Source organism: Xenopus laevis, chromosome 3S (assembly GCF_017654675.1).
Source record: "Xenopus laevis strain J_2021 chromosome 3S, Xenopus_laevis_v10.1, whole genome shotgun sequence".
Lineage (NCBI taxonomy): Eukaryota > Metazoa > Chordata > Amphibia > Anura > Pipidae > Xenopus > Xenopus laevis.
Genome location: NC_054376.1, coordinates 26,592,484 through 26,606,930, shown reverse-complemented (window position 1 = coordinate 26,606,930; position 14,447 = coordinate 26,592,484). Strand labels below are relative to the sequence as shown.

At 40.3% G+C, this 14,447-nt stretch overlaps 1 protein-coding gene across 5 annotated transcripts in view; it reads right to left on the bottom strand.

The window, feature by feature from the left end:
- Positions 1–635: 635 nt before the first annotated feature.
- aebp1.S (AE binding protein 1 S homeolog) overlaps positions 636–14,447 on the bottom strand; it is a 51,319-nt gene continuing 37,507 nt past the window's right edge. For 4 of the 5 annotated variants that reach the window (XM_018255108.2, XM_041588121.1, XM_041588122.1 and 1 more), the window contains exons 11-22: positions 13,842–13,951; positions 13,564–13,703; positions 13,384–13,468; positions 12,097–12,241; positions 11,329–11,417; positions 11,116–11,239; positions 8,889–9,085; positions 8,298–8,477; positions 7,556–7,946; positions 4,526–4,665; positions 2,599–2,698; positions 636–1,685 (exon numbers count right to left, since the gene is read on the bottom strand). In XM_018255108.2, coding sequence (XP_018110597.1) covers positions 1,093–1,685; positions 2,599–2,698; positions 4,526–4,665; positions 7,556–7,946; positions 8,298–8,477; positions 8,889–9,085; positions 11,116–11,239; positions 11,329–11,417; positions 12,097–12,241; positions 13,384–13,468; positions 13,564–13,703; positions 13,842–13,951 — 2,294 coding nt within the window. In that variant the 3' untranslated portion in view covers positions 636–1,092. The remainder of the gene's footprint in view (positions 1,686–2,598; positions 2,699–4,525; positions 4,666–7,555; positions 7,947–8,297; positions 8,478–8,888; positions 9,086–11,115; positions 11,240–11,328; positions 11,418–12,096; positions 12,242–13,383; positions 13,469–13,563; positions 13,704–13,841; positions 13,952–14,447) is intronic. The other variant, XM_041588123.1, reaches the window with a different exon arrangement.

Genomic DNA, 14,447 nt, shown 5'->3' with positions numbered 1-14,447 from the left:
CCCTGCTGCTATTGCTTTTTTGAATGTGGACTCAAATGGAAACTATATAAGCTTCATCATAATGAAATAAGAAACTTTCTAAATACAATCAATTCAAAATTATGTACCAAAGTTTATCAAGTTTATCTTCACTGTCCCTCTCTCAGCATCTGTTTGTCTTCATTCTGTCTTCATGCAGCAGTTGGGTGTCAGTTGAATGATCCAATATATCTTATAGGGGCTCCTTTTGCCTAGCACTAGAAGATGTATTAGAGCTCACTCTATTAAAATCACCAGAAATCCTGTCTCTCTACATGCAGGATTTGTGCAAAAGGCAGTTATTTTGTTAGATTTTGTTTGTACTGGAATCAGTTATTTGAGTGAGTTTTAATTCATCTGCTAGGAAAGGGAGCCCCCCTATAAGATATATTGAATCATTCATCTGACACCCAACTGCTGCATGAAGACAGATTAAAGAGAAACAGATGCTGAGAGAGGAATGGTGAATATAAACTTGATTTTCAGAAATGGTACAGAATTTTGAACTGATTTATTTTTTTTACTGTATTTATAAAGTTTCTTACTTCAGTATGAGGAAGATAATATTCAATTTTAATTTTCGTGATAGTTCCCCTTTAAAAATAAGGCTCCACAAATAAGAAAATGAATATCCCTTATTTTAATTCACAGGAATTCCTTATATACCTTTATGTTCTAGACACCTCTTTTGCCATCCACAATAGTTTTACATTTACCTGCGTCCCATAAAAATAGATGCAAGAATTTGGATATTCCGACTTTTAGACAGTGTGCTGTTAAAGATTACCTGTTCTATATCTGACAGCTTCATTCGGAATCAGATTTTACTGTAGCTATAATGCTGGCAGCCAGATGGCAGTTTCTAATGAGTTTTGCGATTTAGAATTCAGCGTTGATTCTTCAAATTAAACTGTTTGTTGTAGCTCCAGTTGGAGAGCATTACATGGGTGTTATTAATGTGCCTCTGCAATCTAGCTCTACACAGCACAGTGCATAAGTGTGAAGTGGACCCCATTATGGTAATGATTTTTGTATTTGTCCTTACATTTCTCCCAAGCATGTTGGTCTGGACACTCAGAATTCCCCAAAGTTTACGGTGTAAGTCTCTGCTGTGGTAAATGGGGCTGCAGGTGTGCTGACCTCCTCCTCCCAAATCTCTGTCTCCACCTCTGTAAAGATTTCTGTGTAAGTCTCAGTCTCTGTATCCCAAAGTGGCTCTGTAGGGGTTGGGGGCTCCAGTCTGCGTGGGGGCATTGTGGTTGGGGGCATTGTGGTTGGGGGCATTGTGGTTGGGGGCATTGTGGTTGGGGTCTCAGTGGGAGGTAAGGTGGTTGAAGGGATAAAAGGGGTGGTGGTAGGAGGCAGAGAAGTAGTGAGATTTCTTGGTCTGTTCTGCCACAGGCGCCGGCGTTGTTGCAACCGCTGACGTGCCGCAGGTGATAGACGGCGCCCCCCTGGTGGTGCCAACTGTAAACGTCCATTTCCTTTCATTGCAATGATCTCTTTGATTCTCTTCCAATTGGAACGTGCCAAGACAAAGTTGCAGTGGGTTGCCCCGATATCATAGCCGACACTGCATGTCTTGGTGCTCTGGGTGTAGCCTTCAGCACGGGCTGTGACTCTGTATTCTCCAGGGTTCAGGATTCGCCAGTAATCACCGTTGCTGGCTGCCAAGAGAATCAATAAGCAAATTGGTTGTTTACAAGAAGTCATTAAGCTGCCACAAATATATATAAACTCCTTCAGTGACTGCATGAGCACAGTTCCCTTGTTATCGCTCTACAGCTGTGGCACACGTGAAGATTAGGGGGAGATTAGTCGCCCAGCGACTAATCTTTGAATTTATAAAAACATCTTTTGCAAAAAATGTGCACAATTCTCAATGTTAGTTTTACGTAAAATTAGGGATGCAATCCAGGATTAGGTTTGGTATCTGGGCCAGGATTCGGCCCAGAATCCTTAAAATCATGTAACTTTTCAAAACAAGGAATTATGCAAATTAGGGTTTGTTATTTGTCCAATTCTTTGATGATGGATTCAGGGGGGTGTTGGACAATTTCCAAAATAGAATATTTGGTGCATTCCTATCTAAAATGCAACATTCCAGTGTAATAGCAAGTACTGCAAGATTTCCCCCCAGTGCTACCTACACTTGCACCCATTTCTTAAAGTTTCATTGCACTGAACCTGGGTGGAGCAGGGATAACCTCAAACCATATGCATGGGATTTATCTTGTAGAACTATAGACTTAACACACAGATTCTGCTTTTGTTTACCACCTCTTCATTTGCTGGGGTTCAGGGCTCCTTCACATCACAGCTCCCATCAAACAAGTAGAAACTGCAAATCCGAGTACAGTGCAATTCTAGAGGTGTCTGTAGGCACAATTAGTAGATGGCAAATGATAGGCACAACTCTGCGCCCACTTTAGCATCCATTGCTGCTTCTAGTAATTGTAAATGAACCCATTCATGTAAAAGATCATTTGTCGTGTGATAAATACAAGTTCAGGTGCCAGTACCAATGCTAATGTCTGCACTGCATTCCTTTCCCAAACATGCCCACCCCCCAGCCATTACCTGTTTTTATATCATGGTTGATCTCTCCTATGGAGATGGTGGCATTTGCTATAGGCTCCCCTTCTCTGTCTGTCACAATCCCTTTAACACCACGGTGTACCTGTAAGTGTGAGAATATGGGTGAATTAAACTAAATTAACGGTCATACATTCTTCATTTGCACTTTGTATTTATTCTGCTTTTATAAGCTTATAGATCCATCAGTGCATTACAACTGCAGACTAGACCTCTTGCAAGGACTGCTGACCCCCTATGTCTTTTAATACAGTGTGAAAGGAACAAGTGTATCTGCTTCAGTATGAAGTTAATACTGTTAAATCTGACTGTATCCCCTTTCTGTGTAAAGCTCTATGGGAATCTATGGTGCTATATCATTAAAGGAGACATTTTGTGTTAAAAATAAGAATGACCAGTGCATTATACTCATTTAGATATAGAAGAATTGTTTTTTCGGGCTGATTTATTGAATATTTCTGCAAAAACCCTAATAATCCTTGCTTCTCTTCCACTTCCTGCTCCCTGAATTCCCTGGCTGTGCAGGGGAGCCGGCGGCACTCCACTCATGGCACTGTAGGACAGGAACCAATCAGCAGCTAGCAGGACCTGATAGGAAACTGAAGCCTTTCTTTGCTTGTATAATTGCAGGGCTGTGATTGGTTGCCCCCCTCCTACTGTGCTACTGCCAGGGACCGTTAGGACACACCCACCCCTCATTTGAGACAGGGACCAGTGAACATCTATAGGGAGCTCTAATAAAGGGGACAATATAAATTTTTAGCACCATGTAAAAGCAACAGCATTAATTACTCATAATTGCATACAAATTAGGGTTTTTTCATTTATCCTATATGTCTCCTAAAGGAGAACTAAACCCCCCCAATAATAAAAACCCCTCCTTGCTTCCTCCCCCACATAGGTGATTACCCTAAAAATGCCCCTAATTTATTACCCACATATAGGTGCAGAGTAAGGGTATCAGAGCATCATAGGCATCATCTTCCGGCTATTCAATATTTTTCGAGTCTTCTTCCCTTTGGCAAATTCTGGCACTTTTGGCGCATGTGCAGTAGTTACGAACTGGAAGACTGCTCCAACTGAACATGAGCCAATGCGTTGTTCACTTCCTGGAAGATGACGTCTATGATGCTCCGCTGCGCTTACTCTGCACCTATACATGAGTAATGAATTAGAGGCACTTTTTAAGGGTGATCTCCTATGCAGCGCCGGATTTGTTTGCCGGCCGCCCCTAGGCCGCGAGGTCCTAACGCCTGTCTACACTTCCCCTTTCCAGCGCGCCGGCGAAAAAGCGCCGGCACAGCTGGTGTAATTGAATGGGGACGCACACGTCCCCATAATGCGGCTGGGCGGCATGCAGCCCCTATTTTTTGCCGCCCTAAGCCCGGGCCTATGTGGCCTCGCCACAAATCCGGGCCTGCTCCTATGCGGGGGGGGGGAGCAGGGAGGGGGGACTATGTAGGGTAGCGGGTTTTATTATTGGGGGGGGTTTAGTTCTCCTTTAATTGTTATGTAGCCACTTATCCAGTTTACCACATGGGGGCTGCATATTATCAAACTGTCATGGTATACAGAAAAAAATGAAATGGAGACTTTGGAGGAGAGTGGAGGGAAATGAAAATCTGTTGGATCACCTCAACCAACCATTGAGCTTCTACTTGAAAAGGCCAGAGACAGACCAGTCAGAGAGGTTTTTCTCTAGATGGATACTGGCTCTAGAATAACATGTTTAGTTATAAGTGAAACTTGCCCACGATTGTAGTCACTTTTTTGTTAGTGTATTTCTTGGCAAAAGAGCAGCAGTACAGTGTTGCTTTATGGTGTCAGTTATGGACTAATGATGGGCATTTGTATGACAAAATGAAAAGCAATCAAGCATTATCCATAAGTTTCACTCCATGCAGTCAATTACCTGCTCCATGAAGGAAAGAAGAGACTCCTTGTTGTTCTCCCACTCCTCAGCCAGCTCGGTCTCATGTGGGTACTTGTCACACCCCAGGTATATAGACATTTCCAGGCAGTTGGAGTGCAGGTAACTGAAATCATTCATAGCTGAAAGTACAGGTGAGAGTTAAGGAGAATCAAACAGAGTATATGTTAATCTAAACCAATCTCTTTCAGCTTCATACGAGTTATTCCTCTCTCCACATATTCTCTCTGCAACCAACTAAACTCTAAGGTTGATATATGAATATATCGGCATGTCTTTGGCAAGGGTTTACAGGCAGGTTCGGACTGGCCCAGGGACCACCGAGACTAATGTCCAGGGCCCCCCTGACCCCCTACTATGACGCGCTGAGTGCGCATGGATGAAGGCGACTGCTCGGCACGCCTGCGTGAAAGCAATAGGTGCCCCGTGAATGCGCTGCGTGGCGTCTGAAAAAACTTTTTTTTCCCCCGAATCTGATCGGGAGAGGGGACTGCCCACCGTGTTTTTTTCCCTGTGTCCCGCCGGGCCAGTCTGATACTGTTTACAGGCCACAAATACTGATGCTTTAGTATTTAGAAAGTTCTTTTCAACACTATAAAGGTCTGGAATGTTTTATCTTGAATGCTTGGGACCTGGGGTTTTCTAGATAAGGGGGTCTTTCTGTTATTTAGATCTTCTTACCCTAAGCCTACTAAAAGACCATTTAAACAATATTTAAACCCAATAGGATTGTTTTGCCTCTAATAAAGAATAATTATATCTTAGTCTGGATCAAGTACAAGCTACTGTTTAATTATCACAGATAAACTAAATAATTCTGCAAGAATTAAAATACTTGATTAATGTGGAATCTGTAGGAGATAGGATTCCTGTAATTCAGAGATTTCTAGACACCGGATCCCATATTAGTACATCATGGAAAAGAGCTACGTACATCCTAGAACCTAGATCAAGACTACTACTTGAACTCTCCCTTTGTTAAATGTGGATAACTGTCAGGGATGTAGCGAACTGCCGTTCGATTTGGTGTTCGCGAACGCCGTTCGCGAACACCAGCAAAAAATGCGAACGTTCGCGGACAGTTCGCGAACTTCGAACACCCGCTAAAATCGTTCGATTCGAACGATCGAAGGATTTTAATCATTCGATCGAAAGATTTTCATTCGAATCGAACGATCGAAGCCATTCGATCGAATGCTTTTCATTCGATCGAATGCTTACAATCGTTCGAACGAATGCTTACAATTGTTCGAACGAATGGAAATCGTTCGATTTTTAGCGGTCGAAGGAATTCGAATGGTCGAACGATCGAACGCAAACTCAAAATGCGAACGTTCCCAAACGTTCGCGAACATTCGGCGGACGCGAACGGTCGAAGTTCGCGCGAACTAGTTCGCAGCAGAACAGTTCGCTACATCCCTAATAACTGTGACATTAGAGCTATAATTTATTATGAGGCTATTAGACATAAAAGCCACAACTTAAAGGAGAACCAAAGCCTAACTAAAGAAGTAGCTAGAAATCTTGTACATTGAGATTAGGCATTGAATGTATCTACCAACAAAACTTCCATGCACCCTGCTAATGGGAAAGTCTCAACCTAGCTGATCTCGAAGGATCAGTGCTAATAACAAACACAATGAAATATATGTGTATATATATATATATATATATATATATATATATATATATATATATATATATATATATATATATATATATATATATATATATATATATTATGACAAGAAACATATGTTATATATATTATTACATTCTCTTCTGAATGACTCCAGGGATTGACCCAATTTTCCACTCCTGCAGGGACTGCCTGGAGCAGATCCAACCTTAAATATAATTTACAGACATAAGAGGGTCGGAATTTCACTTCATTTTTGTCCTTGGCAGAGAATATAACATATGAGTTGTTAAATAGATTAGTGGAAATTGGAAGGGACAATGTACTGGACCCCTCTATGCTACAGTTATTGTTTCAGTAATTTTTCAGGGTTTGTTCAGCTTTAAATTAACTTTTAGTATGATGTAGAGAGGGATAGTATGAGACAATTTGCAATTGGTTTTCATTTTTTATTATTTGTGGCTATTTATTCAGCAGCTCTCCAGTTTTGCAATTGCAACCTGGTTGCTAGGGTCCAAATTACCCCAGCAACCATGAATTTATTTGAATAAGAGACTGGAATATAAATAGCATTTTGTTAAAAAAAATTTGCTGAAATGTTTTTTTCACAATGAAGTCTTTTTCTCAAAATGGGATGAGAATTTTGGGAAGCATTGATTCCAGGATTTGGATTCAGGCCAAAAACTTGAAAATTTAAATTTTTTTTGACTAGAAAATCTGAATTTTTAGTGAAAAACAAATCTGAGGTTTTTTGTAATTTATTATCATCCAAGGATGGAAAAAGTCAGAATCTGAAAATCCGGCATCTAAGACTGCCGAGGTTGCATATAAGTCAATGGGAGAACTCCCATTCTGCGCTGGGTTTTGTGCAAAAATCTGAAAATTTTGTGGTTTTTCAAACAAAAAATCCAAAAAAATGTGTACGATTTGAATTTTCGGATGATTTTTAAGGGGTTTTTTTTCCAGAACTGGTATTTTTTAGGAAAATGTATTGAGAAATGAGGAGAAATCAAAAGGTGTAATTTTTTAGTTCACAAATTGATGACATTTTTGTACTTTTACACTTTTTTTTCACTATTGGTTCTGGTATTCAACCAAATCTTTTGTGGGAGATTTGCCATTTATCGGAATCTGACAATGATGGGTTTGGTGCAACACTAATGGGGATGTCTTACTCAGGACAAGACAGCTTTTCAAATAATGGTAATCGACCTGAAAACACACATTTTTCTCTCCAAATCAAGACCAAGGAAAAATTTTAAATTTGGGGCAATTTTGTAAATGAGCCTACAAATGTCTGGCGGCTCTGGCTACTGCAGTTGTGAAATTTGGCACTTTGTTTTAAAGGAGTTTAGAATGGGTATATCTCTTACTGCCAGATTGTGGCCTCCATTTTGCCCCATTGATAATGCCCATTCCCTTAGTGTAGTCTTCTGCGTGGCAGCTTCCTCGAGCTGTATCCCCCATGGTAAGGTGGGCGGAAGAATAAGAAATGGCAAGCCATCGGAAGATTGCATGATCAGGTGTCCGGGACACCCCTTCGTCATCCTCAGCTTCAACCTCCACAAACTCTTCTTCTTCTTCCTCCTCCAACTCCTGTAGGTACCGTTGATAACGTGGCCTTTCTGGAGGTGCCTCCTCTTTTACTGGTCGCGCCATGTCATATGGGTAAGATATTAGCTTTTCCCCTCCCTGCAAATTGGCACCCAGCACAAATGGGATTTTTTCCATCCAGGCTATGATAGATTTGGTCTCCATAGCAACCTAAGGATGAATGCAAAAGGAAAACCATGTTATTTCTTTTTTATATACAGTATAACACTTGCAACACTTTACAGAGCATGGTAATCATTTTTCTCATTAGTTCTTCACCTAGCAAAACTTACAGTCTAACGTTCTCTATAACAATATACGTATTCACACTAGGGTCAATTTTAAGGCAGATGATCTATGTTTTTTTGGAGTATGCTAACTAGAATGAACCATTTTCAGCCCTGATCCACTCCTGGCTTGGTGTTGTGTCAGATGAAATCGGTAATTACAATAAAGTAATCTTTTGCCTCCACAACCAAATGCTAGTGGCTTTAGTGGCTTCCCCTTTCAAAACTGACTTACCGTAGCATCTTCTGCCATGAAACTGTCTGGAATAGGTAGATGATGGTTGGGCACACGGTGTGGGACCCACTTCCTTTCTTCTGCTGCCCAAAGCACTGTGTTCAGGTCTGGGAAATTGGTGAAAATATCATAGCCTTCTTCTGTCCAGTGACCCAATGCCCAGTTTCCTAATTCTGAGCCCTGAAACAACAGGTTCAAGCCAAAGGTTTCCACTTTCAAAATATTTATCTTTAAAGGGGAACTATCGTGAAAACGAAAATTTAATAAAACTTTCGTCTAACTGAAAACTGAAATTTTCTAGATACAATCAATTAAAAATTCTGTATCTTTTCTGAAATAATCAAGTTTATCTTCACTATTCCTCTCTCAGCATATGTTTACCTTCATTCTCTCTTCATGCAGAAGTGTCAGATATATATATATATATATATATCTTATGGGGGGACTTCTTTTGCCTAGAAGATATATTAGAGCTCACTCTATTAAAATCACCAGACATCATGTCTCGCTACATGCTTTTAGAAACTAAAGAAGAGCAATGGACTTTTTCAGAGTTAAAGTAAACCAGTTTTCTAATAATATTTTCCCTACCATCTGGCTTGCAATTTCATAACCATCTGGATTTAGTGAGGGGACGAGATGTATTCTAGTATCCCGGACCAGACTTGTGATGCGAGGGTTCCCATCTCGAAATTCTTTGCATATGAACTGCATGAGGAAAAGCAGCAACTCTCTGCCTAGAACCTCATTGCCGTGAAGGCCTGCCGTGTAGCGGAACTCCGGCTCTCCTGGAAACAAAAGGAGTAGAAAAAAAAAAAGGATCAGGGACAATTAGGGACACACGAGAATGTTTTTCAGGATTGGGGTATTGTTAATAGAAAATTACATTGGATTCAATATGTACAGTAAATGCATTGTGATGTAACAACAAACCAAGCTAATACAGATGTCACCTCCTTATCCTGAAAGACTTTGCTTCACTCAAAAGTAATGCACAATTGTGTCTGGGGATGACTACAATGAAGTTGTTGGGGGTTTCCATGTATTTCTATTAGCAGAAACATTTCTATGACATTTGTAGCCTGAACAGGAAAAGTGGTAAATTATCATTAATTATTGCAGCCACGCGGAGGCATTTCCAGTATCCATGTTGGCCAGTAGGAAGCATGCTATCTACAGCACAAACCTTCCAAGGCCTTTTCAGAGAATTGCATGTTCTTTTGGTGGGGGGGGGAGGAATCAAAATGACTGAGGCCAAACTAAAAGAAGACTTTTATCTACATTGTTTCCTTTGGTTTTGATGACTGTTATTTACATTCTCGTAAACATCTAAGTGCCCTTTATTCTCTGAGGAGTCATCCTTTGGAAAAATAGCATGTTTCATTGTCTAATTCTGACTCCAGAATTTTGTTCTTTGACTTCAGATGGCTTGGTAGATTGAATAGAGAGCAGTGGTGTAACTATAGAGGACCCCACAGTCCAGGCCCCCTCTATAGCCACAATCACAGGTAAACGAGTGGGGAGGCTGGTGGAGGGAGGGTGCAGGGGGGAGGTGTGTCGTTATCCCACTGGTACAGAGCCCTGAACTCCTACCTCAAAATAAAATCTTATTCTGAACATTAGCTATATGGGAATACTTTGTACAAAATGGTGAATTAAAGGATAAACTAACAAATAGAAGGGGAAAAAGAGAAAAAAAACATTATTGTAATAAATTGGATGTAACAATAGAGTTAAATGGTTGGAATTACCAGAGATTAGAGATGGGAGAACAGAGTTTGGTGCTGTCTAAAGATGACTATACAGGGCAGAATTTGTTGTGTGAAACGAACAGTTTTAGCACAATCCGATAAAATCGTCTACTTTTTGATTATATAGTTTCAACAAAATCGATCCAACAGTCATTCTGACAGGTTTAAAAATATTCTGTGCAAAACTGATCAGTGGAGGTAATAGTCAGATAATCATCGTTACACAATCATTCACTGTGCATGCCTTTTGCGGAAGTAAACAAAGGGAAAGGCAGTCATCGGTTAAAGGAGAACTACAGTTTAACTAAAGAAGTCGGCTAGAAGTGTTGTACATTAAGTTTTGGGCTTTTGTACCAGCCCAAGGCAACCACAGCCCCTTTATCAGTAAAGATCTGTGTCTCCAAAGATGCCCCAGTAGCTCCCCATCTTCTTTTCTGCTGATTCACTGCACATGCTCTGTGCTGCTGTCACTTACTGAATAGAACTGTCACTATACAGGGCTGATTAGTAATTAATACAGATAATTACTACATAGCAGCACAGAAACCAATGCAATTAGCATCAGAATTTCATAAATTTTCTGCTGGATAATTAGTGACGACTCCTAAGCTTAGCTTCTCAACAGCTGCTCAGAGCCCACTGAGCATGTGAGTGTCGCAGACACTTTCCAAGATGGTGACCCCCTGTGACAAGTTTGAAGTCCTGGATCATTGCTGCTATTGAGAAGCTGTTCTAAACTTTATATACTGTTTAGTATATAAAATATGGCATTTTTAGCCATATTAATTTTTAGGGTTTAGTCTCCTCACATATTGTTTACTATAGATCAGTGAATTGTTTGTTCAAATGATCATTAAGATGATAAGGCCGTTCACAGAGCACTGACTGCATCTGCCCATTAATGGCCAGCATGTCTTCCTCCAAGGCTGCTTAAAAGAAAAACTTCAGTTGGGTAGACACGTTCTAAAAGCTACGGGTGATCTTAACATTTGATCATCTTCGCTGTTATATACCCCCTGAGTTCTTTCATGTGATCTGTCACACAACTCCCAAAGCCTTCTACAGACCTGTCTCATGGTCTCCTGGGTTGTCAGAAATCTCCATGGCATAGATCTTCAGTCCCTTGGGTGTCTTCCCGATGTTGTATATCCGAGTAATGGTTGGACATTCATCATTTACAACTTTCATGACCTGCAGAAAACAAGCAATTATTGAACTGTTTTATTGTTATTTTATAAAAGGAATATCATTCAGCAAGCTCCAAGGGCAGGCCAGCTCACCTGTCTCAGGTCTTTATAATTGTGATGTTGGAAATCCAGATTATCTGGCGAGGTTATTACCTCATTCTGACTGTAAAAATGGACCACATCTGGGGACAAAGAAATACAGGTTAAAATTACAGTTCTGCACCTGTGTCTAAAATAAAGGCTAATATTAGAGATGGAGATCATGTAGAGAATAGTATTTGGTATTTCTGTTCATTGAGTGAGCGTGTAGGAAATACAGGTATGGGATCCATTATCTGGAAAAGCGTTATCCAGAAAACTCCGAATTACAGAAAGTCTGACTCCAATAGACTCCATTTTATCCAAATAATCCAAATTTTTTCTCTGTAATAATAAAACAGTATCTTGTACTTGATCCAAACTAAGATATTATTAATACATATTGGAAGCAAAATCAGCCTATTGTGTTTATTTAATGTTTACATGATTTTCTAGTAGACTTAAGGAATGAAGATCCAAATTATGGAAAGATCTGTTACCTGGAAAACCCCAGATCCCAAGCATTCTGGATAACAGGTCTCATACCTGTACAATTTATTGCCATGGGTCACTAGATATGATGCAAATGCAGTGATCCACTTGTCAGGAGAGAAGGGTGTGCAGTCTAAATGGAATTCTTATATGGAGACTGGGTGAAATAGAAGGTTGGTGCATTTCGTGCTGTACACAGGAAAGTGTGTTTGAGAGAAAGAGCTGGGTTTCTGACTGTGGATACATACAGTATTATAGAGTGAGTACATTTTGCATAGAAAGTATCCTTACTAGAGAGAGGACAACCAAGTACTTCCATACGCATACACAGACTGCCATTCCAAGTGAGTGGGTATATTCTGACGAATCGCGCCGCCACGGGTTCAGGAAAATCTGTTTGCACTGGCGTGTCCTTATCCACATTACCGAAGAACAACTGCGGGCAGAGTGGAAGGCAAAACATTAACCAAAAATACACCATAACTCCCAATCACCATCAGTAAAAATTAGCAGCACCCAGTTAGGTTAAAGGAAAAGTAATATCAAAAAATTACATAAATATAAATAAGCTGCTGTGTAGCAATGGGGGCAGCCATTCAAAGGAGAAAAGCTCAGTTTACACCGCAGATAAGCTCTGTAGAACATAATGGTGTTATCTGTTATCCACTATTTAACCTGTGCCATATAGCCTTTTTTCAATTTCCACCATTGCTACACAGCAGCTTGTTTATATGAACTATTGTTGTGTTTCTGAAGCAAACACAGCAGTTTTACCAGTGCAGGGCAACAGTACATGATATTTTCATTACTTTTAAACACTTTAATTTTTCGGCGTTACTGTCCCTATAACGCCCTGCCTATAATGCTAGTTAAAAAAAACCCTCTGATGCAGCCCCCATTTACATTAACTGTGCAGAAATGTATTTATGACAAATGGCAAGGATCTGAGTCGTGGATATTTATTTTCTGTTCTGCTAAAAGGACGTCCAGTCCTTTCTTCAAACAATTTAATGCATCTGCCATTAAAGCTCACTAAAAAAGTACATTCAAAACCCTGGACTATCCATCAGATCTCCATGTCCACCCACACTCATGTCCACATCCCCCTAAGCACGTAGTGAGGGAACTTGCATAGGCAGTTGGGAACATGTTTTGACAGTGCTTTGTGACATTCTGCATGTAACTTTTACTGTATGTTCTTGCAACAAATACCTTGTACTTACCTTTTTTTTCTTTTTTCTGTTTATTTTCGCATATATTTAACAATAAAAGCAGATTTGAATTAAAAAAAAAAGTACATTCAACAATTTAATTTAATTTAATTTAATACTCTTCTTCTGTAGCTCAAGGTAAAACCAAATTTCTTTTAACTACAATTGATGCCAGATCTCTTTTACAGTAAACAAACTCCTAATTTCCAGGCCTACCTTAACTACCATAACTGAAATGCTTCTTAGTTTCCATTTATTAAGTTAGATGCATCTCAGTGGACTTTCTATAGTTCCACCAGTGCAGACACACACATTGAATTAGAAAAGATTCTGGAAGGCTGAGCATGAGGCCTACACACACACTTACCATCTCCTCATATCCATTGCTGTACAAGGACCACTTCTGGCTGTCATTGCTAAACCCCACATGGAATGACGTGACAAAATCATCACTGTTTGAAGTAAAGATATAATAGAGATAATTCTGATTTGACCTCTATATTAGGTAAGACAAAACGCATAAAGTGGATGGGAAAGGGGTACGTACTGGATAAGGGAATCCCGTCCTTGTGTTATTACTCCAGTGAACAAAGTGGTTCTCCGTGTGTCCACTTCCAACCACTGCACCTGATTGTCATCTTCTGCACACCAGGCACCATCAAAGAAATCGTCCTCATTAACTCCTGCCTGGAGATGGTACAGGGAACAAAAAGAGGGGGACATGAGATAGAGGTGAAGCTGTTTTTAGCTTCTAATTAACCTTTGGTCAACTGGTTGACATACAGATACCCAGTGATGTCTTTACACCCAGGCTTACACACTCACCTGCATATTCAGTCTTCCTCTCTGAGCATGGAGACCATGGCGCAACATGGAGGAAGCCAGGATCTGATCATCTTCAATGCGGTGGGATTCCAATCCAATAGGTGGGCACTCTGTGGGAGGAATGAATAAGCTAATGCAATTTAATTGTGAATAGCAATACCATATACAAGGGATGCACCTAATCCAGGATTCGGTTCTGGATTCGGCCAGGTTTCGGCCTTTTTCAGCAGGATTCGGATTCGGCCAAATCCTTCTGCCTGGCTGAACCGAATCCAAATCCTAATTTCCATATGCACATTAGGGGCGGGAAGGAAATCACGTGACTTTTTTTCACAAAACTAGGAAATGTTTTCCCCTTCTCACCCCTAATTTGCATACCCTAATTTACATATGCAAATTAGGATTCAGATTCAGTTCGGTATTCGGCCGAATCTTTCGTGAAGGATTCGGGGGTTTGGCCGAATAAAAAATAGTGGGTTTTTTGTGAATTCCTACCATATACTCATGTCCAAAATGTTGTCATTGTTTAGGTGGATAAAATATGTTGGTGTTTTTGAGACAGGGTAAGTAGTGTGCAGCCAGGGCCATATTTAGTGAAGAGACAGA